General features: G+C 38.2%; 1 protein-coding gene across 1 annotated transcript in view; it reads left to right on the top strand.

Moving 5' to 3' along the window:
• The window catches only part of LOC126274332 (pre-piRNA 3'-exonuclease trimmer-like), a 209310-nt gene extending 183751 nt beyond the window's left edge, over positions 1-25559 (top strand). Inside the window, exon 12 of the mRNA XM_049977104.1 lies at positions 20967-25559. Within this exon, the coding sequence (XP_049833061.1) occupies positions 20967-21039 (73 nt within the window). The 3' untranslated portion in view covers positions 21040-25559. The remainder of the gene's footprint in view (positions 1-20966) is intronic.
• The last annotated feature ends 481 nt before the right edge of the window (positions 25560-26040 follow it).

The following is a 26040-nucleotide window of genomic DNA, read 5'->3' as shown; positions in this document are numbered from 1 at the left end:
TAAGATTCACAATAAACTTATTTACTTATCTTCTTTTCTCGAATTTGGCTCCAGTTGTTCACGCCTAGGGGCTGATTTTTTAAGCTGAAATTTTTGACATTGTAGGTTCTCATGGTTACAATTGACGTAAATAATTGTAAAATATTACCTGAGCAGTTAATTTCTGTTGCTGTAATTTTTATTCTTTAGCATTTTTCAATATTACACTGTCTTTACAATTTCCACTTGAAAATCAAAAATTACATTGTTATTGCCAAACATAGAAACACATCCAGTCATATCAGAGGCATGCCCATTGCTAATACATTCTGCAGTACTAACAGTATTCCAAAGTATTACTTGACAAATTACTTTCTATTAATGAATTCAGAAATAAATTTAATAAGTATCGTCCGATTGCACAATTAATAATAGGAATTTTAAGTGTGCCAGATATTTCATAATTTCAAATGTTTCTAAAAGAAAAGTAATTTTAATTTTATGTATAGAGATAGTACATATCAATTGCAACAACAAAAATAATTTCTTTTTATACATTATAGTCTGAAATACACCACATTGTGTACAAAATCATATGAAATTCTTTTAGAAAAACAGCTGAGATAATATTAACTTGTTTAAAAATTAGAAAGTATTTTTGGCATTGATAACTTCTGTTAAAGAAAAGTAACACTAGATGAAGGTGTCCCTTTACAATATCCCCCTCACAAAATTTGTAAACAATGTGTTTATAATATGTTGTGACGGACTATTAAGGTTTTGCCAAGCAGTGTACAAAATGTCAGAAGATAAAATACAGGTGTATGAAGTATCTGATACATAACATATTACAGAAAACATAAGAAAAATATCTACTACACAAGTCATAATCTGTACATATATCAGGACTTGGCTTTCATATTTTCAGATCTGTGGAACATTCTGTCACAAGACAAATAATACAAAGTCAAAACTATAATATTACAACATGAAACTATAGAAATAAATACAGAGACAACGTAAATTACTAGAATTACAAATTGTAAGTTTACTTCCATAAAATCACACCTTCAAAATTTTCAGAAGAGAAGAGAGAAAAAAATTCAGAGCGCAAATGTATGACAAGTGAGCCGACTCGAAAAATTCATGACGACAGGTACAGACCAGAGGAATATGCTCAATCATGAAAAGGAATACAGCACAAAATCAGTCAGCTACATAAGCTAGAGTATTTAAGGATGTATTGACTCATGAAAATACAAAATAATGAAAAAATATTAGTGCCTAAGCTTACGATGTGGGGACCGACCCATGAATCCAAACCACACGGGGTACAAACCAGCAAAAAATGTTTCGATACAATGAAATGAATAAAGTTCATAATTATATCAATAAGTTCTATCGTATGTAAAGAGTAATTATAAGAAGCATCTAGCCTCACTCAACAGTTGCACGCTCTCCGTGAGCACGCACGCGCGCGAAACACACACACACACACACACACACACACACACACACACACACACAGAGAGAGAGAGAGAGAGAGAGAGAGAGAGAGAGAGAGAGAGAGAGAGAGAGTGAGTCGCGATGACCAGAGGTACCCAAAACAGAGTTAAGCATGAGTCTGACCACATCTCAAGTACCAATCAAGATACAATACTGCAGTACTCAGGATAAATATAGGTAAACAGAATCATAAATAGTTTTGAATGATGACATAATCGAGTAGCTTGAGGACCAAAATCAGGCGATGAAGGCAGACATGTATACATTTTGTTATATTGTCTATACTAGTAAATGTCTTCCACAGTATTTGCTAACTGTCCATATAAACTAACCTACATACATAAAGGCCGAGAAGATTCATTTACAACTGATAAGAAACCCTACTGATTTAAAGTTATATAATGTGTTGGGAAATCTGTCCCCATACTTGAAAAAAGTATCATGGTGAATACAGGGATTAGTGACCACAAGGCACTTGCTGCTAGGCTGAATACCGTAACACCTACAACCATCAAAAAGAAATGTGAAGTACATCTATTTAAAAAAAACTAATAAAAATGCTCGTAATGCCTTTTTAAGATAGGAGTCTCCACTCCTGATCTGATCACGTAAGTAGAAAAGATGTGGAATGATTTCAAAGAGGTAGTATAAGTGGCAGTTGAGAGATATATACCACATTAAATTAATAAGTGATGGTACTGATCCCTCTTGGTACACAAAATGGGTCAGATCGCTGTTGCAGAAGCAACAAAAAAAAAGCATGCCAATTTTAAAAGAACGCAAAATCCCACAGATTGACAAAGTTTTGCAGAAGTTTAAAATATAGCGCATGCTTCAGTGCGAATGCTTTTAATAATTTCCACAACGAAATTCTGTCTCGGAATCTAGCAGAAAACCCAAAGAGATTCTGGTCATATATAAAGCACACCAGTGGCAAGAGGCAAATCAATATCTTCACTGCGCAATAACAATGGTGAAGTCATTGATGACAGTGCCTTCAAAGCAGAGTTATTAAACATGATTTTCCGAAACTCCTTCACCAAAGAAGACGAATTAAATATTCCCGAATTCCAATCAAGAACAACTGCAAATATAAGAAACATAGAAGTAGATATCCTTAGTGTAGCAAATCAGCTTAAATCACTTAATAAAGGCAAGGCTTCTGGTCCAGGTGGTATACCAGTCAGGTTCCTTTCAGAGTATGCAGATGCATTAGCTCCATATTTAGCATTTATATACAACTGCTCACTCATAGAAAGTTCCGTACCTAAAGACTGGTAAGTTGCTCACATCATACCAATACCCAAAAAGGGATAAAGGAGTAATCTGCTGAATTACAGGCCCATATCACTAACGTTAATTTGCAGTAGGGTTTCGGAACATATACTGTATTCGAACATTATGAAGTACCTCGAAGAAAACGATTTACGGCACATAGTCAGCGCAGATTCAGAAAATATCGTTCTTGCGGAACACAACCAGCTCTTTATACTCACGAAGTAATGAGTGCTATCAATAAGGGATGTCAAATTGACTCCATATTTTTAGATTTTCAGAAGGCTTTCGACACCGTTCCTCCCAAGCATCTTCTTACCAAACTGTGTGCCTGTGGTATACCGCCTCAGTTATGTGACTGGATTTGTGATTTTCTGCCAGAAAGGTCACAGTTCATAGTAACAGACGGAAAGTCATTGAATAAAACAGAAGTAATATCCTGTGTTCACCAGGGAAATGTTATAGGCCCTCTATTGTTCCTGATCTATATTAACGACACAGGAGACATTATTTGCAGATTGTGCTGTCATTTACCATCTTGTAAAGTCATCAGGTGACCAAAATGAATTGCAAAATGATTTAGATACGATATCTGTGTGGTGCAAAAAATGGCAATTGACCCTGACTAAAGAAAAGTGTGAAGTTATTCACATGTGCACTAAAAGAAATCTGCTAAATTCCAATTAACCAATAAGTCTCACAAATGTGAAGGCCGTAAATTCAACTAAATACTTAGGGATTGCAATCATAATTACAAATAACCTAAACTGGAACGATCACATAGATAATGTTGTGGGTAGAGCAAACCAAAGACTGTGATTCATTGGCAGAATGCTTAGAAGGTGCAACAGATCCACACTACACTTGTCCGCCCTGTTCTGGAGTATTGCTGTGCGGTGTGGGATCCGCATCAGGCGGGACTGACGGATGATATTGAAAAAGTTCAAAGAAGGGCAGCTCGTTTTGTATTAATGCAAAATAGGGGAGATAGTGCCACAGACACGATACGTGAATTGGAGTGGCAATCATTAAAACAAAGGCATTTTTCGTTGTGGTGGGCTCTTCTGAGGAAATTTCAATCACCAGTTTTCTCTTCCGATTACGAAAACATTCTGTAGGCACCCACCTACATAGGGAAGAGAAATCAGGGCTCGCACAGAAAAATTTAAGTGCTTGTTTTTCCCGCTCGCCGTTCAAGAGTGGAATGGTAGAGAGACAGCCAGGCACTTAATTGTGAATAGCATAGTAATCACATAGATGTAGATGTACATTTATGCGGAATAACACTGTCTTTGGCAGTGTTTGCTAACAATTTACAAATTTCAGTCACAACACTGATGTAGTTGGAAGACGCTTTAGTACATTACCCAGCACCTGTAATCTCTCGTAAGTTGACTGGTCCAGCAGGGTACAGCCATACGGCAGTGTAGGAAGTGGATACACCCATATCTTTCAGTTCCCTCCCTAGAGTTTTCATCGCAGGCTCCAACAGATAGATAACTTCCTGTCTAGCATTCACATAAAATCCTGAAACATTGTTTTGTGTGCTAAGTATGCTGTTCAATACCTTCTTCACATCACACGGCATATTCTCTTCCTGTTTATATTGCAAAAGCAATGTCAGTTGAGGTTAAAAAGTGTTCACATATGAAACTTTAATAAACAAAGCTAAGGGCAGTAAAAGAAATGAACTAACAAGGTGAGACACACAAGTATACTAAGATACTATTCCCAATTTTTGCAGTAAAAATTGTGAACATTGTCCCATTTCAAAATTGCAAAAGGATCTACTCATTTAGTCTCTTGGCACATATGCATCAAATTCCAAAGCACATATCTATTACACAACATAGATTTAATCTCAGTCAACAGCTAGGACAGAACTTTAAAAGTCACACCATCTTACATACTACGTTGATGACAAGCAAAACACTATCATATAGTCTTATGAATCTACAATCATAGTGTATATTTTCTTCCAGACTAGGGGTCATTATGTATATATGTTCAAAGGTCTTGTCCTCTATACTAAATGCTAACAATTCTTGACATTTTACATACTTGCTTCGCTTACCAGTAGCTCCTCTTATCTTTACACCTACAATGGGTATACCCACAAATCGGGCTACCTGTATCAATCAAACAGTTCCCTCCTCTGTGATCAATCTTAATCTTGTTGTAAGGACACCCAAAACCTGAATCATCATCTCTGTTATTAGACAGTTCACATAAAAGCTCACTTTCAATTTCATCAAATGCTACATCCACACTGTCTTTACAGGCTTTTATCAGCTTTACTCGTATCACTGCATTACTTTGGTTATTCATGTTGTCAGGTAAAGATTGAACACAATCAATGGATTCCATAGCACAACTAACATCACTTATTACAGAAGAAACACAAAATATATTACTGTCAAAATTACACTTCCTACTTAGATCTTTTTTCACTTCATTCCATCAATTTGGATACAAATTTTGACTAACCACAGATAACTTAATCCAGAATGCAGATTTATCTATGTCACCATCAATCTTGTCCCAAACAAACTTCAAAGTGTTCACCTTTATTCTGTAGGCTTACAGATAACTCACCTTTTCTGTTTGGATCGTTACTCTGCATGACATTAATGAAAAAATGCTTTGACTGTACTGATGTAACACGACTCTCCGTACATCATCATATACATCACTTACCTTATCTGTATTGTCAACATCATTCACAAATAACTCTGAAACTTCATTATTCTTAAATTCCACAAGTACCTGATACTCATCATCATCATCATAATATTCTTCCAAAATTACTTCATCACCAACATCACTAACAACACAAGACTCATCTCCATCAACACCTCCATTCGTTTGCAGTATGATACCAGTCTCAGATTTACCAACCTCAGGTATTTCACAGCTCTCTTTCACATCTATATAAAAATATCACCTAGTTCAGATCCAATACAGTCATCACCTGATTTACATGTATCAATAACACTGTTTTCGGACCAGGAGAAAAAAAAATTAGTACATACCACATAAAAGTTCTCATTACTCTCAAATGCTGGTTTGTGATTATCACCTACATCACCATAATTAAACATAGTGTCCCAAAACTTTTGATCAAAACATAAATGAGAAATCTGATATTTCTTCTTTTCAACTTCAGGTACCTGTGCTACATCATTAACATTGATATTATTGTCTAATTGCAAGTGTAGATTGGAGGCCCTGTGCTTGTTGTGTTTCTTCGCCCCAAAACTGTGGACCTTCATTGAGATGGAATGCCTTTTCTCGCGTGATTGTTTCTTCTATTAAATTGCCCATGGTTATCCTCATTGTTCCTATTCTGCTGATATTCAAAATTGTTAATGTTTTGACCCTCATAGAAGTTTCCACTACTTATGTTTCTGTAGTTATTCCCATTGTGATATCTGTCATTCCGATTGTTATGGAGCATACCTCTTTCTACTGTTCTACCCAGCCTGTCAACATATCGTAAAAATTGTTCTAAGACAATCGTCAGGTCTGTGTATTAAATTTCACTGAACCTTTCTGGTAATCTCCTTTTAAGTGCATCAATCAATATCATTTCGTCAAATGGTCTGTCAAGATGTGTTAATTTCATAAGTTGATTTTTACAAAACTCTTTAAGAGAACCGTCCCTATTCCTGTAATTAGGACCATTCAAAAATTCCACTTTTAATTCTCCCCTGTTCAGCATCTGACCAAAATTTATTTAGAATACTTTTTTTGAAACATTGATATGTTTCCCACTGACTTAAATTTAAATTTACCCAAGACAAAGCTTTGCCTTCAAAACATCTTTTAACAAATTTAATTTTTTGAGTGTCACTCATGCCTGACACAAAACAATCCCTACAGTGGCACAGAAAATTCACTGGATGTAAATTGGCTAATGAAAAACTTTTGATTGGATTGTTGGACCATGCATTACAATTGTTTGAATACAGACTTTTGTGAATGCAATTTTTCTGAATTGCAGAAATTTTTTGATCTAAAACATTTACATTACTTTGCATATTGTTCTCAACATTTAAATTTTTTTGATCTAAACTGCTAAAGTTTTGTTCCGTTTTTTTTTTTTTTTCCGTGACAATGTTCTGTTCAACTCTGATGTCATTAACATTCTTTGACTGTCTTGCAGATTCAACAGTTAACTCATTTTCCAAAACAATGTATTTATTTTCTAAGACATCAGCTTTTCCATACACACTTTTTAACCCATCTGATAACCCATTTTTTAGCTCTGAAAACAGATTGCTAAGTTGGTCCATGTGGCGTTGCACCCTATCCAATTTACTATTGTTATTTCTCTTCATTTCCTTTAGTTTTCCCAAAATTAATTGCAAAATATCAGCTTTTACTGTTTCTTTGTGAGTATGGTTTCTTTTTGCTGAGTATGCTTTCACTCGGCTCAAACATGTCTTGACTGCGCCACACAGCTTTCACTTCTACATCACAACTGCCCTCATCTCTCTTCATTTTGTTAACAAGCACATGAGTCCACAAACAAATTAATTTCACAAATAGTTTGTACTTACATTTCCTTTTTGGTGTCCCCCATCCTGTTTCATTTGATTCAGCTCGTAATGTTAGTAGTACCTCATCATTATTGATATGACTTTTTGGGCAGTCCTCGGTCTTCTCTCTTCGCTTGATCGGAAATTAATTTACATATAAACTGCACATGGCACAAATCACTCTCCCTTCTTGTGCAACAGATAAAACTTCATCATCAGTCAATTGATCCCAGACAAGCCCCTCCCTCACATCATTTGCTGATTGTGACTCATTTAAAAATAAACTCTTTTAATAAGCTTCGGGAGGAATAAGATTTACAATAAACTTATTTACTTATCTTCTTTTCTTGTGATTTGCTCCAGTTCTTCATGTATATGGGCTGATTCTTGACGCAGAAATTTTTGACATTGTAGGTTCTCATGGTTCCAAGTGCCGTAAATAATGGTGAAACATTACCTGAGCTGTTAATTTCTGTTACTCGAATTTTTATTCTTTTACATTTTTCTATATCACACTATCTTTACAATTGCCACTTCAAAATTTAAAATTACATTGTTATTGCCAAAAGTGGACATGTCTGATCACATCAGAGGCATGCCCACTACTAATCCATTCTGTGGTACTAAAAATATTCCAAAGAGTTTACAAACTTTTTTGCAAATGACTTTCTGTTAATCTGTACCGTTATTTCATAAATGAATCCAGAAATAAATTTAATAAGTATCATCCAATTGCGCAATTAATAATAGGAATTTTAAGTGTGCCAGATATCTCGTAATTTCAGATGTTTCTAAAAGTAATTTTAACTGTACATACAGAGCTAGTACATATCGATTGTAACAACAAAAATAAACTAACTTCTTTTTATACACTATAGCCTGAAATATACAACATCGTGTACAATATCATATGAAATTCTTTTAGAAAAACAGCTGAGATAATATTAAAAATTAGAAAGTATTTTTGGTATCAATAACTTCTGTTGAAGAAGAGTAGTAGAGGAATGTGTCCCTTTACAATGCCACATTACTGGGAGGCCCTATATTGTCCATGTGGTGACACTCTACTTGTCAACGTTGGAGCCAATGTCTTTTTGCATCAGTGACCTCCTCATCATCCTCATTCTGCTTCCCACAGAGGCATCATTCATTCGACCAAGCAGACGGAAATCGGAAGATGCAAGATCCTGGCTGTAGGGTGGGTGAGGAAGTACAGTCGAGTAAAGTTTTGTGAGCTCATCTTGGGTGTTCAGACTTATGTAAGGCCTTGCATTGTCATAGAGAAGTAGTTCATTTGAATTTTTGTGGTGTCGAGCATACAGAAGTCGTTTCTTGTATTTCCTGAGGGCAGCACAATACATTTCAGAGTTGATCATTGCACCGTGAGAGAGGTCATCAAACAGACCCCTTCAGATCCCCCAAAGACTGTCACCATTTGAAGTTGCTGCTCTGAACTTTTTCCTTGGAGGAGAAATAGTGTGGCTCTGCTTTATAGATTGCAGTTTTGATTCCAGTTCAAAGTGATGAATCCATATTTAATCACATGTGATGTCGTCCGACAAAAAATCATCACAATTGGCCTCGTAATGCAAAAGCAATTCCACACAAATGGTTGTTCTTTGCTGCTTGTGATCTTTTGTTAGGTGGTGAGGAACTGAGCGGACACACACCATTGTGTACCCCAAATGGTGGACGAGTGTAATAACCACAGGTTATTGACCATAGTGCGTGCTGTTCAACAAGCTAAACATAACCCTATATGGCAAGTGGTGGAAACAAATAATGCACCCAGGAACATTGCTGAACATGACCATTTGGTTGTCCAGGTGTAAAGGTGTGGGGAGGCATGATACTGTGTGAGTGTACTGACCCCCAGATCTTTGATTGTGGTGTACTCACCAGTCAGTGGTACTGTGACACCATATTCCTTCCCCATTTGCATCTTTTCAGGGGTACATTCAAACCTTTGTGGCTGTAAATAAGTGGCAGCATCAAACAGCACAGTTGAGGGAGCTTTTAAAATGAGGGGATATTTGATGAATGGACTGGCCTGCCTATTCCACTGACTTAAATCCCATCAGGCAGTTGTGGGATGCCTGAGGGAGACACACTGCAGCATGTTCACATGCACCAATGACCATCCAGCAGTTGCAAATCATACTGATGGAGGATTGCCACAAGAATTCATTGCCAATCTTGTGGCCATCATGGGAGCACATTGCAGAGCATGCAATGCCATCTGTGGCGATCACACACCCTCTTAAGAATCATGTCCCACACTTTGTAATGTCAGGAGGGTCATCGTGAATTGCAGTGACTTCAGTGTAATTACATGCTGTCTTTGAATAAAAATGTCATTTCTGTTAATTTCAATGTGTATTTGTTTCAGTTACCTTTTGTACTATACTGTTTCATTTCTTTCTGTGTATGGTCCAAGTTCCACTGAGATACGTTACTCAACAGTGGCAAATAGTGTGAAAGTTAGTTTCAACCTTAACCCTCTGTGCGTCACATTTAGAAAAAAATTGGGGAAATATTTACTGTATATGTTGCACATATGCCATGTCCATTGCAAAAGTTCTTTTGAAGCTATTGGTTAATAAATAAAATAATGATTCCACATGGCATCATTATAAATTACATAATAATTACCCAAAAAAATGCATGCATAACTGTATTGTAAACTTACCATATTTCTTTCCCTTCCCCTCGAGGGACTATGTAAAGTTGGTTCCATATCCAAGAATTTCAGTATATACAGAATAAAACTAAACACAACAGTTATCATTCACTCACAAATGCAGTAGCACGACTCACAACACTTCTCTGTTCTGCACTTGAAACAAACGGCAAGTCATGAAAGCAAACACCACTGTGATTTGTTGGCCAAACTTGGAACTACGTGAAGCGATGCCAAATGGTATCATTGAAGCATTGGGAAGCTTAAAAAAGCCAGGAATACTTAATAATACCATTTGGAATTGCAGACGCAGAAAGGGTTAAGTTTTGCACACCAGTGTATTTATGTTGTTCCAGGATGTTCCAGTAGCATTCTGTAAATATGTAGTAGATAATAAAAGGTTGGCCTGACTTAGTTATGCTACACTAAAAACAATCAAATATATATATATACTCTGCTATAAATGTATACGGACTTAATCCTCGTGACTACTTTCACTACTGTTTTGTTCTTTCCAAGTTTTCTCATAGAGAAAACTGAGATCTTCAATAGATGGTTTAGAATACACACTTTTGCTACAAGTACGTACTATTCATTAAGATCATTTTTATTAAAAGTTAAATAACTTACATATTTGAGAGGACATAACCTCAAAGAAGGCTCCTTTATTGTATGATTATATGATAGCGGAACAAACACTGGTAGCAGTTACTTCTGTAAAATATCTGGGAGTATGCATGCGGAACGATATGAAGTGGAATGATCATATAAAATTAATTGTTGGTAAGGCGGGTAGCAGGTTGAGATTCATTGGGAGAGTCCTTAAAAAATGTAGTCCATCAACAAAGGAGGTGGCTTACAAAACACTTGTTCTACCTATACTTGAGTATTGCTCATCAGTGTGGGATCCGTACCAGATCGGGTTGATGGAGGAGATAGAGAAGATCCAAAGAAGACTGGTGCGTTTCGTCACAGTGTTATTTGGTAATCGTGATAGCATTACGGAGATGTTTAACAAACTCAAGTGGCAAACTCTGCAAGAGAGGCGCTCTGCATCGTGGTGTAGCTTGCTCGCCAGGTTTCGAGAGGGTGCGTTTCTGGATGAGGTATCGAATATATTGCTTCCCCCTACTTATACCTCCCGAGGAGATCACGAATGTACAATTAGAGAGATTAGAGCGCGCACAGAGGCTTTCAGACAGTCGTTCTTCCCGCAAACCATACGAGACTGGAACAGGAAAGAGAGGTAATGACAGTGGCACGTAAAGTGCCCTCCGCCACACACCGTTGGGTGGCTTGCGGAGTATAAATGTAGATGTAGATGTAGAATGTTACAATGAGAGGTTGCTTGGAGTACATTACAGAAAGTCATTGTGCCATTATACAGAGATAATTAATCATCATATTAAAATAAATGTATGTATTGATATGAATGAGGTTAGAGAATAAATTTTTCAAGCTTTCTTGATCACTGTGGACAATCATGAGGCTGTAGTCATTATATCCAATTGTTTAAAAAACTGTTCAGTAGAGGTTCTTGAGTAGACACCAAATGAAATCCAAAGAACACATTCTTTCTCAATTAAAAAATGCCTCTGAATATGATACTTTAAGGCATTAGAAAGTAAAAATAGGTAAAGTAAGTCAACTTTTCTTGGCCTTTTTCCTGCAAAAGTTGCAGAGCTTAGCCATTTAAGAAGGCCAGTGAAATTTGACTTCTAGTTCTAGTTCTGGTTCGTACTGATATTAAAATCATCATCATCATCATCATCATTTAAGACTGATTCTGCCTTTCAGCGTTCAGTCTGGAGCATAGCCCCCTTATAAAATTCCTCCATGATCCCCTATTCAGTGCTAACATTGGTGCCTCTTCTGATGTTAAGCCTATTACTTCAAAATCATTCTTAACCGAATCCAGGTAGCTTCTCCTTGGTCTGCCCTGACTCCTCCTACCCTCTACTGCTGAACCCATGAGTCTCTTGGGTAACCTTGCTTCTCCCATGCGTGTAACATGACCCCACCATCTAAGCCTGTTCGCCCTGACTGCTAGATCTATAGAGTTCATTCCCAGTTATTCTTTGATTTCCTCATTGTGGACACCCTCCTGCCATTGTTCCCATCTACTAGTACCTGCAATCATCCTAGCTACTTTCATATCCGTAACCTCAACCTTGAATCCACCCAGCTTTCGCTCCCATACAACAAAGTTGGTCGAAAGATTGAACGGTGCACAGATGTGGTGTGGTGTTGGGTGCTTCATGGTGTGGGTTCCTGTAGTCATGTCCTAGTTCATGAACCACGGGCAACATATGAGTGGCCAAGTAAGTGGTCCCGACAGTCAGGATAACAGTTACTTTGGAATAAGGCTGGGCATCTCGGACATATTCTGAGTCGTGGTCACCTTTGTGCTCATACGGCAAAGACTACCAAATCCACCAGTTAGTCCCTCAACCGTTAGGTGTAAAACTCAGTGGGACTCGGGGCAAGTAAGGCTAGCAACCTGCTATATACACTCCTGGAAATTGAAATAAGAACACCGTGAATTCATTGTCCCTGGAAGGGGAAACATTATTGACACATTCCTGGGGTCAGATACATCACATGATCACACTGACAGAACCACAGGCACATAGACACAGGCAACAGAGCATGCACAATGTAGGCACTAGTACAGTGTATATCCACCTTTCGCAGCAATGCAGGCTGCTATTCTCCCATGGAGACGATCGTAGAGATGCTGGATGTAGTCCTGTGGAACGGCTTGCCATGCCATTTCCACCTGGCACCTCAGTTGGACCAGCATTCGTGCTGGACGTGCAGACCGCGTGAGACGACGCTTCATCCAGTCCCAAACATGCTCAATGGGGGACAGATCCGGAGATCTTGCTGGCCAGGGTAGTTGACTTACACCTTCTAGAGCACGTTGGGTGGGACGGGATACATGCGGACGTGCATTGTCCTGTTGGAACAGCAAGTTCCCTTGCCGGTCTAGGAATGGTAGAACGATGGGTTCGATGACGGTTTGGATGTACCGTACACTATTCAGTGTCCCCTCGACGATCACCAGAGGTGTACGGCCAGAGTTGGAGATCGCTCCCCACACCATGATGCCGGGTGTTGGACCTGTGTGCCTCGGTCGTATGCAGCCCTGATTGTGGCGCTCACCTGCACGGCGCCAAACACGCATACGACCATCATTGACACCAAGGCAGAAGCGACTCTCATCGCTGAAGACGACACGTCTCCATTCGTCCCTCCATTCACGCCTGTCGCGACACCGCTGGAGGCGGGCTGCACGATGTTGGGGCGTGAGCGGAAGACGGCCTAACGATGTGCGGGACCGAAGCCCAGCTTCATGGAGACAGTTGCGAATGGTCCTCGCCGATACCCCAGCAGCAACAGTGTCCCTAATTTGCTGGGAAGTGGCGGTGCGGTCCCCTACGGCACTGCGTAGGATCCTACGGTCTTGGCGTGCATCCGTGCGTCGCTGCGGTCCGGTCCCAGCTTGACGGGCACGTGCACCTTCCGCCGACCACTGGCGACAACATCGATGTACTGTGGAGGCCTCACGCCCCACGTGTTGAGCAATTCGGCGGTACACCCGCCCGGCCTCCTGCATGCCCACTATACGCCCTCGCTCAAAGTCCGTCAACTGCACATACTGTTCACGTCCACGCTGTCGCGGCATGCTACCAGTCTTAAAGACTGCGATGGAGCTCCGTATGCCACGGCAAACTAGCTGACACTGACGGCGGCGGTGCACAAATGCTGCGCAGCTAGCGCCATTCGACGGCCAACACCGCGGTACCTGGTGTGTCCGCTGTGCCATGCGTGTGATCATTGCTTGTACAGCCCTCTCGCAGTGTCCGGAGCAAGTATGGTGGGTCTGACACACCGGTGTCAATGTGTTCTTTTTTTCCATTTCCAGGAGTGTGTGTGTGTATATATATATATATATATATATATATATATATATATATATATATATATATATATATATATATATATATATATATATATATAGAAAGAAACTTCCATATGGGAAAAATATATTAAAAACAAAGATTCCAAGACTTACCAAGCGGGAAAGCGCCGGCAGACAGTTACGATTAATGTAATTAAGATATTCCCAATTCTGTGGAAGTGTTTGTCTTAATGAGCGGTGTATAGCTATTTCTCAAAATTTATCAGTGAATTGGTAGATATTGAAGATGGCATACGTTATTCCATTTCTTATGAAATCATACTGGCAGAGACCTGGATATTGATGTGAATTCAGTGTTCCATGATTCCTTCACTGTATCTGACATAAAAGACAGTAGTTAACTTTTGGCTGGGTCACTCTTGTTATTAAAAATAGGGAGGACTTCGCTTATTGAGTATTCGAGGTTCAGTACAACATTGGAGAATTCTGCAGACTTTCATGGCCTATATTTGTGATATTGCTGATATTTTATTTATGGGCCCAATGCCAGTGGTTCAAGGCTTAATTTTCTGCTTGATGTATGCTATGGAGCTTGTAGTGGGGGAGAGTAGGGGCAGTTTGTTTTATTTAGCATTCTAGAACCACAACCTGTCTATTTTCAGTTTTTTTTTTCTTTTCTGTTGAAATTGTTTGTGTGCTTTTGAATTTCTATGGCCTCTCTGTACTACAGAGAAGTGAATTTGGTGCTTTCCCAGTCATATTGCATGATCTGTTACTGCTGATTTATCCATCTTGTCCAGGTCACAATTGCTCTTGAGTTTCTTGAGGTGGGTGGTTGTGTTTGGTTCTATGTATGCTTGGCTGCAAGTGCATGGGATTGGGTATACTCTGTCCATGGTAAGCAATGGGTTTTGATCCTTAGCAGCTTTCTTGTTGTTCATGCAGCTTTCTTGTTGGTATCAATAAGTGTTTCCTGAGTACTGTGCCGATGCAGTCTTTGATATTTTTAACAAATGGAAGGAGAACTGTCCCTTTAATTGGTTCTTTTTCTTTAGAAGCTCGGTAACTTTTAGGATGTAGCACACTATTTATCTCTTTGTCAGAATAGCTGTTTCTTCTGAAGACCATTCTTAAATGAACGAGGTTGTCCCACAGGTACTGTGGAACTTGATCTACTAATATTTTAAGAAGTGTTGCTTGCACAGCTGGACTGTATAAAGTCCTATGCACCTGTGGCCAAGTGTACATAGGAACTACGTAAGGAAGCATTAAAACCCAACTCAAGGAACACAAGAGCAGTTGTTCCTGGGCAAGATGGCTAAATCAGCAGTAGCAGATAGGACTGGGAAACCACCATATTAATTTCTCTGGCAATGTAGGTTTAGCAAGATCTAATAATTGCTATGCTAGACTGTACAGGGAACCAATAGAAATGCAAAAGCACAAAAACAGTTTGAGAGAAAAAAAGAAAAAAAAATGATTTGAAATTAGAAGAAAAGTTGTGGCTGTAGCACTAAATGAAACAAATAGTGCCAACCCTTCCCCACTAAAAACTCCACAGAGAGAATTATGTCTTGGACCATGCCTTATGCTCATAAATCAAATGGCAGCTATATTGGAGATCTCTATCAGGATATCACTTCTGGATGGAGTTAACTCTTTTCTAAAGCCTGAGGATATCTCATTTATACCAGCAGCTTTTAAGTTATTTTTCTACATTAAAAGATAAATTACATAGAGTTGTACGTCAGCTGTAGGTAAGTCATGCCAGCTGCAAGTGCTCATACTGGTGATGGGCTAAACTATTGATTGTGAATAATAGATTACAACACATCAGTTCCAATCAGATAATAAGTTGATTATTTAATAGCCTCCAAGTAGGATGTGCAGTATGTTGAAACCAGCAATATAGTCCACATTACCTGTAGCAGTGTTATCTAAGTACTTGATGTGCTTGAGAAACTCATTTTGAATTGTCAAGCAATGGAAACTCCAGATAGGAATATTTGATGTAAGGAAAAGACAGATTGCTACTTACCGTAAAGAAGACACATTAAGTTGCATATGGGCACAATTAAAAGAGACTTAGTTAAAGCTTTTGGACACAGCCTTCATCTATAAAAAAGAGACACACACCAATCAGACACACAAGTGAGCACACCTCATGCACATATGACCACCAACTCCAGCATCTAGAACTGGAAAGCCTATTGTGCCTGTCTGCAACTTAAGACGTCATTTTGAATTTTGATTCTTTATATCCATAAACATTGTACTCAGTCTTCCATGCACAAGTGTTCGAATTTTCCATGGACAAGTGCTCATATTTAAAAACTGAATCTTTTTGATAAATAAAACCTAATTTTAAATTACTTTCACTTTGGTATAGTGCATGATATTAGTGTAATATGCTAGTACAAGACTGCTTGCAAGAGTCCACAACCCATTTGGAGCATGTTATGGCTTCCGTGAAGGACCAGTGGCTCAACTTGTATAATTGAACAACTTAGCACTCAGACAGTGCAAAGCCTCTATTAGCTGTTACAAGAGAAACAAATTTGTGTAAGCTGTGATTAAGACTAAGACCATGTGGACATATTAATGAATCATGGTTGCCTTACCGAGTGGCTGCGAATAATATGTAACTGACTCTAAAGGAACAAATACATTGCAGGCATGCGAACAATGCCTTGACCACATTTCAGCGCATAATTGGCTACAATATGGAACTGCGATGCTGTCTGGTACAGTGACAGTATGTTGATTTGTTTTAAATTAGTGAAATCTAACATGGAGAACAGAAACTCAGTGTGCAAGGAAGTGGGATACTGAAGTACTGAGGATTACTGATGAGCATTTGAAGTTTGCTGGAGATGTGGATACTGCGGGGGGGGGGGGGGGGGGGGGGGGGGGTGGGTGCAAACAAACATGGATACTACGGAAGGTAACTGTGAAGAGACCGTGGGTAACATATGAAGTAATTACATTAATCATTGAAGGAGGAATACACAAAAATGTTCAGAGAAAGACAGGAAAAGAGCACTATAAATCACTCAGGAATTAAATAAATAGGAAAAGCAGGGCAGCCAATGGCTGCAGGAAAAATGTGAATAAAGGTGAAAAAGAAATGATTGTTGGAAGGCGTGACTCATTTATAGAAAGGTCAAAATAACACTCAGTGGAATTAAAAACAAGGGCAGAAACTTTAAGACAGCAATGGGAATTTCACTGTTACACATAAAGGAGAGATAAGCTATGTGGAAAGAATGCTTTGAAGGCTCTATGAGGGAGAGGAATGGTCTGATGATGTAGAAGAAGAAATTGGAATTGATATGAAAGAGATAGGGGATCCAGTATTGGAATCAGAATTTAAAGTTGGCAGAAGGGATAGATAACATTCTGTCAGAATTTCTAAAACCATTAGGGGACGTGACAACAAAATGACTATTTAAATTGGTGTGTAAATCTATTAAACTGGTGACATACCATCAAACTTCCAGAAAAATGTGTTCCACGCTATTCTGAAGATAGCAAGAGCATATAAGTGTGGAACTATCACACTATCAGTTTAACAGCTCGTGCATCCAAGTTGCTGACAATATTAATGTACCGAACAATGGAAAGAAAACTGAGAAACTGGTACAAGACAATCTGTTTGACTTTAGGAAAGGTAAAGACTCCAGAGAGACAGTTCTAACATTGCTCTTGGTAATGGAAGCAAGACTGAAAAAAAATCAAGACACTTTGACAGGATTTGTGTAAATGGAAAAAGCGTTTAGCAGTGTAAAATTGTGCAAGATGTTCAAAATTCTGAGAAAAACGGGAGCAGTATGTAATGTCCATTATTGTTATACAATGCTGATTTAGCGTGCTTCCTTTCCAACACTTCTACCTTTCTTACTGTCCCTTCTCACTTATCTGCAACTTGTTGTCCATTCTTTATTCCCTATATTTCTCTACTTCCCCTTGTGTATAGTAAGTGCCTTCAAAAAAACACACCAGCTCCTCTGTTGCTAAACACACCCTGTTCAACACACTAAATAGTTCTCTGCTACAACTCTGTCCTCCCCTTCTAGTGACCCCACTCCCTACCTGCACACTTTTTACATATTACTCCATCCAGGAACTTTTGTTATTGAGAAAAATAGGAGTAATCTTTAGGGAAAGACAAGTAATAAACAATGTGTACAAGAATCAAGAGGGAACAATAGAACTGGAAGATCAAGAATGAAGTGTTTGGATTAAAAAGGGGGCAAGATGCTCTTTTGCCAGTGCTGTTCAAGCTGTGTATCGAAAAAGCGATGATGGAAATGAATGGAAGCTTCAAGAGAGGGTTAAAATTCAGAGCAAAAGGATATCAGTGGTAAGATTTGCCAATGGCATTCCTGTCCTCAGTGAAGATAAAGTAGAATTACCGTATCTGTTGAATGGAATGAACAGTCTGATGAGTATAGAATATGGATTGAGAGTAAACCAAAGAAAGACAGAAGTAATGAGAAGTAGCATAAATGACAGTTGTGAGAAACTTAACATCAAAACTGGTGATCACAAAGTAGACAAAGATAAGGAGTTCTGATGCCTTTGAAGCAAAATAACTGATGGTGAACAATGCAAGGAGGACATAAAAAGCAGACTAGCACTTGCAAAGAGGGCATTACAGACCAAAAGAAGCCTACTGGCATCAAATATAGGCCTTAATTTGAGGAAGAAATTTCTAAAAATGTTTGTTTGGAGCACAGCATTCTATGGTAGTGAATCGTGGACTGCAGGAAACCAGATCAGAAGAGAATTGGAACATTTTAGATGTGGTGCTACAGGACCGTGTTGAAAATTAGGTGGAATGATAAGGGAGTCAACAAGAAAGCAACACACGGAAAACATTGACAGGAAGAAGGGACAGGATGATCCATGTGTTAAGACATCATGGACTAACTTCCATGTTACTAGAGGGAGCTGTAGAGGGTAAAAACTGCAGAGGGAGGCAGAAATTGGAATATATCAAACAAATAATTAAGGATGTAGGGTGCGAATGCTATTTGAGACGAAGAAGTTGGCATATCAGAAAAACTGATGGTGGGCCACATCAGAAGACTGATGACTCAAAAGTTACAACTAAGTAACAATATTATTTTACTGAATACATTAAAAATATGCCAATCCTAGTTCATGTATGTATTCATCACACCGCCTAGTGAATTTTCATAGAGAATTACATTAATTTTTTAACAGATTATGTGGTTACAATCATTTACTCATTTTATGACAGGCACTACTGACAGTATGTACAAAGGTAATTCCAAAAGTAAGGTCTCCTATTTTTTATGAGTACACAACTCTGTGTGGCAGTTGGTCACACTGTTATGAAGAGTGCATCACGGGCTGTGTGTAAACATGCTTGGCAGCAGTTGAGAATGGAGCTCCCGTTGGATGTTACCACCAAATGCAAATTGCGCGGTGTTTTCGGTTTTTGAATACAAAGGGCACTGCGCTGATTGAAACCCATCGCCAACTGATGGAAGTGTATGGTGAGTCATGCTTGAATGTCAAAAATGTTCGTAAGTGATGTAGAGAGTTTGCAGCTGGTCGTAGCGAAATTCACGATGAACAAAGGAGCAGGAGATGGTCAATTTCTGAGGAGACAGTGTGGAAGGTTGAGCAAAGCATGTGTGAAGATCGGCGGATCACTGTGCATGATCTTTGCAGATTGTTTCCTGAGGTTTCCCGAAGCACCGCTCACAGAATTTAATGGAAACATTGAACTACCAGAAGGCGTGCACAAGATGGGTGCCACTCATGCTGACTGAGGACCACATGCGGCAATGAGTTGATGCTTCCTGCACATTTCTTCACTGCCATGCGGTCGAACAGAACAACTTTCTGGACTCAGTTGTCACAGGTGATGAAAACTGGTTATACCACTTAACACCTAAGACCAAGGAGCAATCACGCCAGTGGTGGCATCCTTCTTCGCCAAAGCCGTGGAAATTCAAACAAACACAGTCTGCCGGTAAAGTCATGACAACTGTTTTTTGGGATCGAAAAGGGATATTGTTGGTCGACTTTATGCCCACTGGGACCGCAATTAACACTGACAGGTACTGTGAGACTCAAATTGGCAATTCAGAACGGAAGAAGAGGAATGTTGAGCAAGGGCATACATATTCTCCATGACAACGCTCGCCCACACATCGCTTAGCAAACTGTTCCTCTCCTGCAACAGTTTCAGTGGAACATAATCACCTACCCACCCTATAGTCCTGACTTGGTGCCCAGTGACAATCACCTGTTTCCTAAGTTAAAAGAACATTTAGCTGGAAAGTGATTCAGCTCCGACGACGAGGTGAAAGAAAAGAGGTTCATAACTTTCTGAACAGCATGACGGCAAGTTTGTATGACATGGGCATACAAAAACTGCCACAGCGTCTACAAAAATGCATTGACAGAAATGGTGATTATGTTGAAAAATAGCTAAATGTTCAAGCTGAAAACTTATGTAAACCATTGTAGAAAAAACAGGTCTATGTACTTGTAAAAAAAATAGGTGACCTTACTTTTGGGATTACCCTTGTAACAAAGATATCATTCTGAGTTGAAGTACCTGATGATGGTAAGCATCAAAATTACTATGAAAGTTTTAGACAAGGAGAATAACTAATATTTGAGGTTATCTTTCAATTTTGCTACAGCATGATGTAACTTGAAGGATGGTCAATAATTACTCTTTTGAATATAACAAACTTTGTTTTGAGTATGCTCATCAAAAACAGTGATTTTTCCAACACATGTTGAGGGAGGAAACTATAAAGCAATCGGGGTAGAATTAATAATCTAATATACTCTCCCCTTCTTCCTTGGAAGGCAGTTTCAGTAGTTTACTTAATCTATCTCACAGAATGGCTGAATATTGCATTTTATAGTTAACATTTAATGTTGGAGAGTATCTAGCAAAAAGTGTTTGCCATCCTGTGTTTGTTGTGTTATGCCATTGAATTCATTTGCAGTGATATTCTCTGTTTGATGATGTTGTATTCCCAGTATTGAAACCATTTTGTTTTTGCAGGATATGTGCAGCTTCCACAAGTATGACAGCAGCATGGTTTATCACAAGACATGCAATTCTTCGTAACAGATAAAACCATAACTCTTGTATTGTGTAGATTTGCACCTTGGGTAGCAAATGTTTCCACAAGATGTGTAAACTGGATGCAGTCACATTTTTATTTTTGAACAGAGCAGCACAAAATGTGCAATTGCAGACTAGAAATTTATTTGTAAGTCTTGTAAAAATGTAGCCTGTTTCCAGCCCCTTTTGTATTTTAGCTGTACTTCTTATTACTTATTTTACTTTAAAAAAATAGGTACCTATTTTTACATCACTGTATTTTTGTAGGATAAGAACAATATTGGTCCTGGTCATTTGAAATTCCATTCCAATTTAGTTTCATTGTGGAGGGCATCCGCTACAGTTTCCTTTCTAAAAATATTTCTCCTAGCAGTTTGCTGCTTCAGAATTTATGATCAATCAGGTCACTTGCTTTTGTATGTGCATTGTAGCGGAGGTCACTAATGCATGCCTGTGTGGTGGTGCTCGGCTCAGAGGTAAGCTGATTCTAGTCATAGTGGTGCATGAAATGTTTATTAGCAGTATTTGGCTGGCAAGAGGAGTAGAAATATTGACTGTAAGTTCCTGATCACTAGTCATTATTTATTATCGTGTTCAAAACTCTCTCAGGTAGCTTTCTTTTCTTTGTCTCCATTAGGTGTCCAACAAAACATAACCAATCATTTAAAGGTTTCCGTAAATAACTGCAACCCATCACCTTTTGTAATTCTTCAATTTTTATTTACCATGACTGGTTTCAAATTGCCTAGCAATTCACCTCCAGATGGTATATATTTACTGTCTGGTGATGAATTGCTGGAATGTTTGGAGCCTTGTGGGGAGTCGTGCAGCTGTGGAAAAATATAAAAATAAAACGAGTAAGCACTGAATATGGCGAGACCAACTTAACAGTTATTAGCATCTGTTGGTTTATTTCTAGTGCACGCTTTACTGTGGAGAACATAATGTATGTTTTCCAGTAACATTAAATCTGAAGCACTGGACAAGCTTTGTCACAACACAAACACCCGCGTAAACCAAAGACAGTGATTAAATTTATGTTCAGAGAATTTATATTGAAGAATAGTTTTCCTTATGTTACCAAGGTAAGTCATGTATGATCAAAATCAGTTTAATCTTAGTTTATTAAAACAAGGAGAAAATAAACTTACATAATATGAGCTAAACTACTGTTTTTAAAACAGTAATGAAATAGATTTTCACTATAACTCTCTGTTGCCAAGGACAGGTGTTAAAAGACACAGTAATGACACATACGAAGCAGTAAACAGTGCAGTTGCATCAGATCTCAGTCTGCTGCTTATTTGATCACTAATTATCTTGTAGACAACTGCCTCAATGTGGAATTATGTTGCTAGTTCGCAACTGGGGTCATTTTTTTGAACTGATCATAAATTTTTTCTTGCCCAGCTCGCTTTGTGTCTTACATTACTGCTGCTCACTTGGACGTATGACAACACAATTTATCACTGTTTTACCTGAAAAATACTGAAGGAATAGGTATAGGTTTACAGTTGTGAAACAAAACTTTAATCGCACAAAATCATTTTATTTTTGGTTGATGCACTTTTATACACAGGTTAATTTATTCTGAAAACACATTTATTCATTTTTATGTTCATAATTTTGTGGAGACCTTCATACAAATACATACCAGTAATACCACACACATCTGCGCATGCGCACACACACACACACACACACACACACACACACACACACACACACACACACACACACTTACACACATTTTTTTTTTTTTGCTAGTATGATAACACTTCACTCTATTGCCAAGCAAATTAAACAGATTATTCTTCAAAGCCACATTTTTTTTTTATATTCCGGTACACTTTCTTTAGAAACTGGGACTGATAGACGTCAAACTTTCAGGCTCTCTAGTTAATAGAGTAATTATTAATCAGATAAAAAAGGGACCTGGAATGATACCAAGAATAAATTTACAAGCTTGAAGGTGGTTGAAAATATCTATAATATTTTTGTGTTGAAACAAAGAAAAGCATTACTTGTAACATCTGTAAAACACAGTAACCAGTTTTTATGCATTTTGAGGATGGTGTTTCATCTATATTCTGTAAGAGTTTCGGGTCTTTGTCTCTACCAGTTTCTTCAGAAAATGTACCTGAAGTTTGCTCATTTTAACATTGATTGCTTATGGGAGTTTCTTCACGACTGGTTTGGCTCCCCCCATCCCCCGAAGAACTGTGCGGGAAACAAACTGCAAAAAAGTTAGATGAAATCTAAAATAAATGTTGAGGTTGCAGTGTGGAAGAAACAAAATGGAGAAGAGGGTGTGGGACTGGTGGGATTCCTTTGGAACCAGATGACTTTATCCTCTAAGGATCTCTTTGCAGGTATACTGATGTCGACCAACAGGTTCCCCAGAGGCTTAAATAAAACAAAGGAGGCAGTTTCTGGGGGAAAAGGCAGTATATACATGCTAATAATGATGCATTGCATGTAATATCTGTTTTCCACTTTAGAAGCAGTTTATCAACTGTAGTTCAGTGACTTGCTTGCACAGTCTTTAACTTCTTGGCCATAGTAATGCAATTTCAAAACACAAATACTCCAGCTGGAATTCACAATAATGTATTCGTCACTGGAGTCTCAAACACAAATGGGCTATTTCATTTTGCAGAAGTCTACACCAGCGTGTAGAGAATAGTAAAGAGTCAGAGCTACTATGGGAATAGAACCACTGTCATAATATATATGCCAATTTTAGGCTCTATGAGAAATAATATTTTTACACATACTGAATTACAAAACTGTAGGATCAACAAAGAACAACACAACCAAACATACAAACAAGCAGACGCCTAACGTGAGGGACTTCTTTCATTGTAAGGAGAGGAAAGAGACAAAATTCCAACAGATAACTTAATCTTCCTGTGGGTAACACAATCTATTAATGACAACACATGCAAATAAAATGTAAATTTTAATTAATGGCTATGCACAGACCAGTAATGATGAAAAAGGAATCCTATGTAGCATTGATGACTTCAAAGAACATTCACAACACAGATCAATTTGGCAGACACATGGCCTTAAATTCTTTAACAAGTCGCCAGCTTGCATGACTCCCTTACACAAGTACAAGAAAGTTTTAAAATCTTTGCCAAAAGAGCAAGAATGTTAGAAAGTTGATGAAATCATGGAGAGTGATTTCCTAGAACTGTGCTTTGGGTAGCTGTGCGTATCAGTAAAATTGCATGTAATTATCATATAGTTAGAATTTTGCATTTATATAGATGTGAATGAATATGCAAGTATATTGCTCAACTAGCCATATGTAATCGTAAACTGCAAACGCATATAATTAATATGTATAAGTATGTAACTGATATACAATTGTAATTTAGCATTTATATATGTGTGTGTAAACAAGTATTCCACTAATTATTGAGGGTGAGTCAAAAAGGACTTTACAACTTTGGAATGATATTGAAATTTATTAAGCTAACTTACAGAATTGGTAGATGAGTCATTTCGTAGAAAGCAGCCTAAAGTTTGATTCACGTAATACACCAGTACCCCATTCCACCACCAGGAGCGCCTGTGTAGTGCACAGTTAAAATGGCTACTTCCACTAGTACGGAGGATGTTGTCACTGGTATTGTGTACATGAATGTGCTTGAAAACCTTTTTACTTCCACAGATCGATGAAGATGATTGAGATGGGAGTTTTACTACTACTACTACTACTACTACTCTACTAATACTACTACTCTACTAATACTACTACTCCTTGCAAGATGGTGCACCACCTCATTTCCCCATAGAACTTCAAGGCTTCCTGGATAATCACTTCCCAGGTCGGTGGATTGGCTGTGAAGGACCAGATACGTGGCTATCTCGCTCGCCAGACTTCACACCACTAGATTTCTCTCTCTGGGGCATGATTAAAGACTGTGTGTATGTTTGTCCCATACCAAACAATTTAGCTGACCTGATAAATGAAATCTATGCTGCTGTTGTGCAAATTGTGCGGAATGTGCTGCAACTAGCATGGGAAGAAGTTGATTACCGATGGGGCGTCTACCGCATCACAAACGGTGGTCACATTGAACCAAAATGACACTTCTTGAGATTATTTGCTGCAAAATGACACATCTACCGATTCTGTAAGTTATCTCAGTAAATTTCTATGTATTATGAAGTTTTAAAATCTTTTCGACTCATCGTGTATATCGGTGTTAATAGTGTATTAGAAGCTGACATTGTACGCTTACAAAAATGTGCTTTTATTTACTCATAAAGCTCATTTATCAATTGTATTGACTAACTGTGCTTTACATGCTGACGAGGCCAATTGTATCAAAATATACTGAATGGCTGATAATAAACATTCCAAGGATAACATGGTGTGAGAAGCCAGCCAGAAACTTCGCAGTACTTTAATGAACAAATACTTAGTAGTTGATGCTAAATTCATGAAATTGAAATATTGATGTGTAACAAAGATTGTGGTGTGAAGGATCATTATGTAAAAATTTGTCTAATTCATATTCTTCTGGCTTTTCAGTTCAGTATTATAGCTTTCCTCCTGCGCTTTTACATTACACAAAATATTACAGGACACTTACTATTTTAATTTTTTTATTTTATTTTATTTTATTTATTTATTTTTTTGTGGGATTTGGAAAATTACCTGCTTACTATATCCAAAATTTCATCTAATAAGTAGAAGGAGTTGCCATTCAGAAATTATTTTAATTTCCTTTTAAATGTTATATGACTATCTGTCAGACTTTTGATGCTATTAGGTAAGTGACCAAAGACTTTCGTGGCTGCATAATTTACCCCCTTCTGAGCCAAAGTTAGATTTAACCTTGATTAGTCAAGATCATCTTTTCTCTTAGTGTTGTAGCCATGTACACTGCTATTACTTTCGAATTCGTTCGGATTGTTATAGAAGCAGGATGTTTCTACTGTCACCTTAATGTTAGCCCACGTAGTACCATACTGCTTGACCACATCGGAGCCG

Source organism: Schistocerca gregaria, chromosome 1, assembly GCF_023897955.1.
Source record: "Schistocerca gregaria isolate iqSchGreg1 chromosome 1, iqSchGreg1.2, whole genome shotgun sequence".
NCBI classification, from domain to species: domain Eukaryota; kingdom Metazoa; phylum Arthropoda; class Insecta; order Orthoptera; family Acrididae; genus Schistocerca; species Schistocerca gregaria.
The sequence above is the reverse complement of the archived record's forward strand: the minus strand, read 5'-3'. Positions and strand labels throughout refer to the sequence as shown.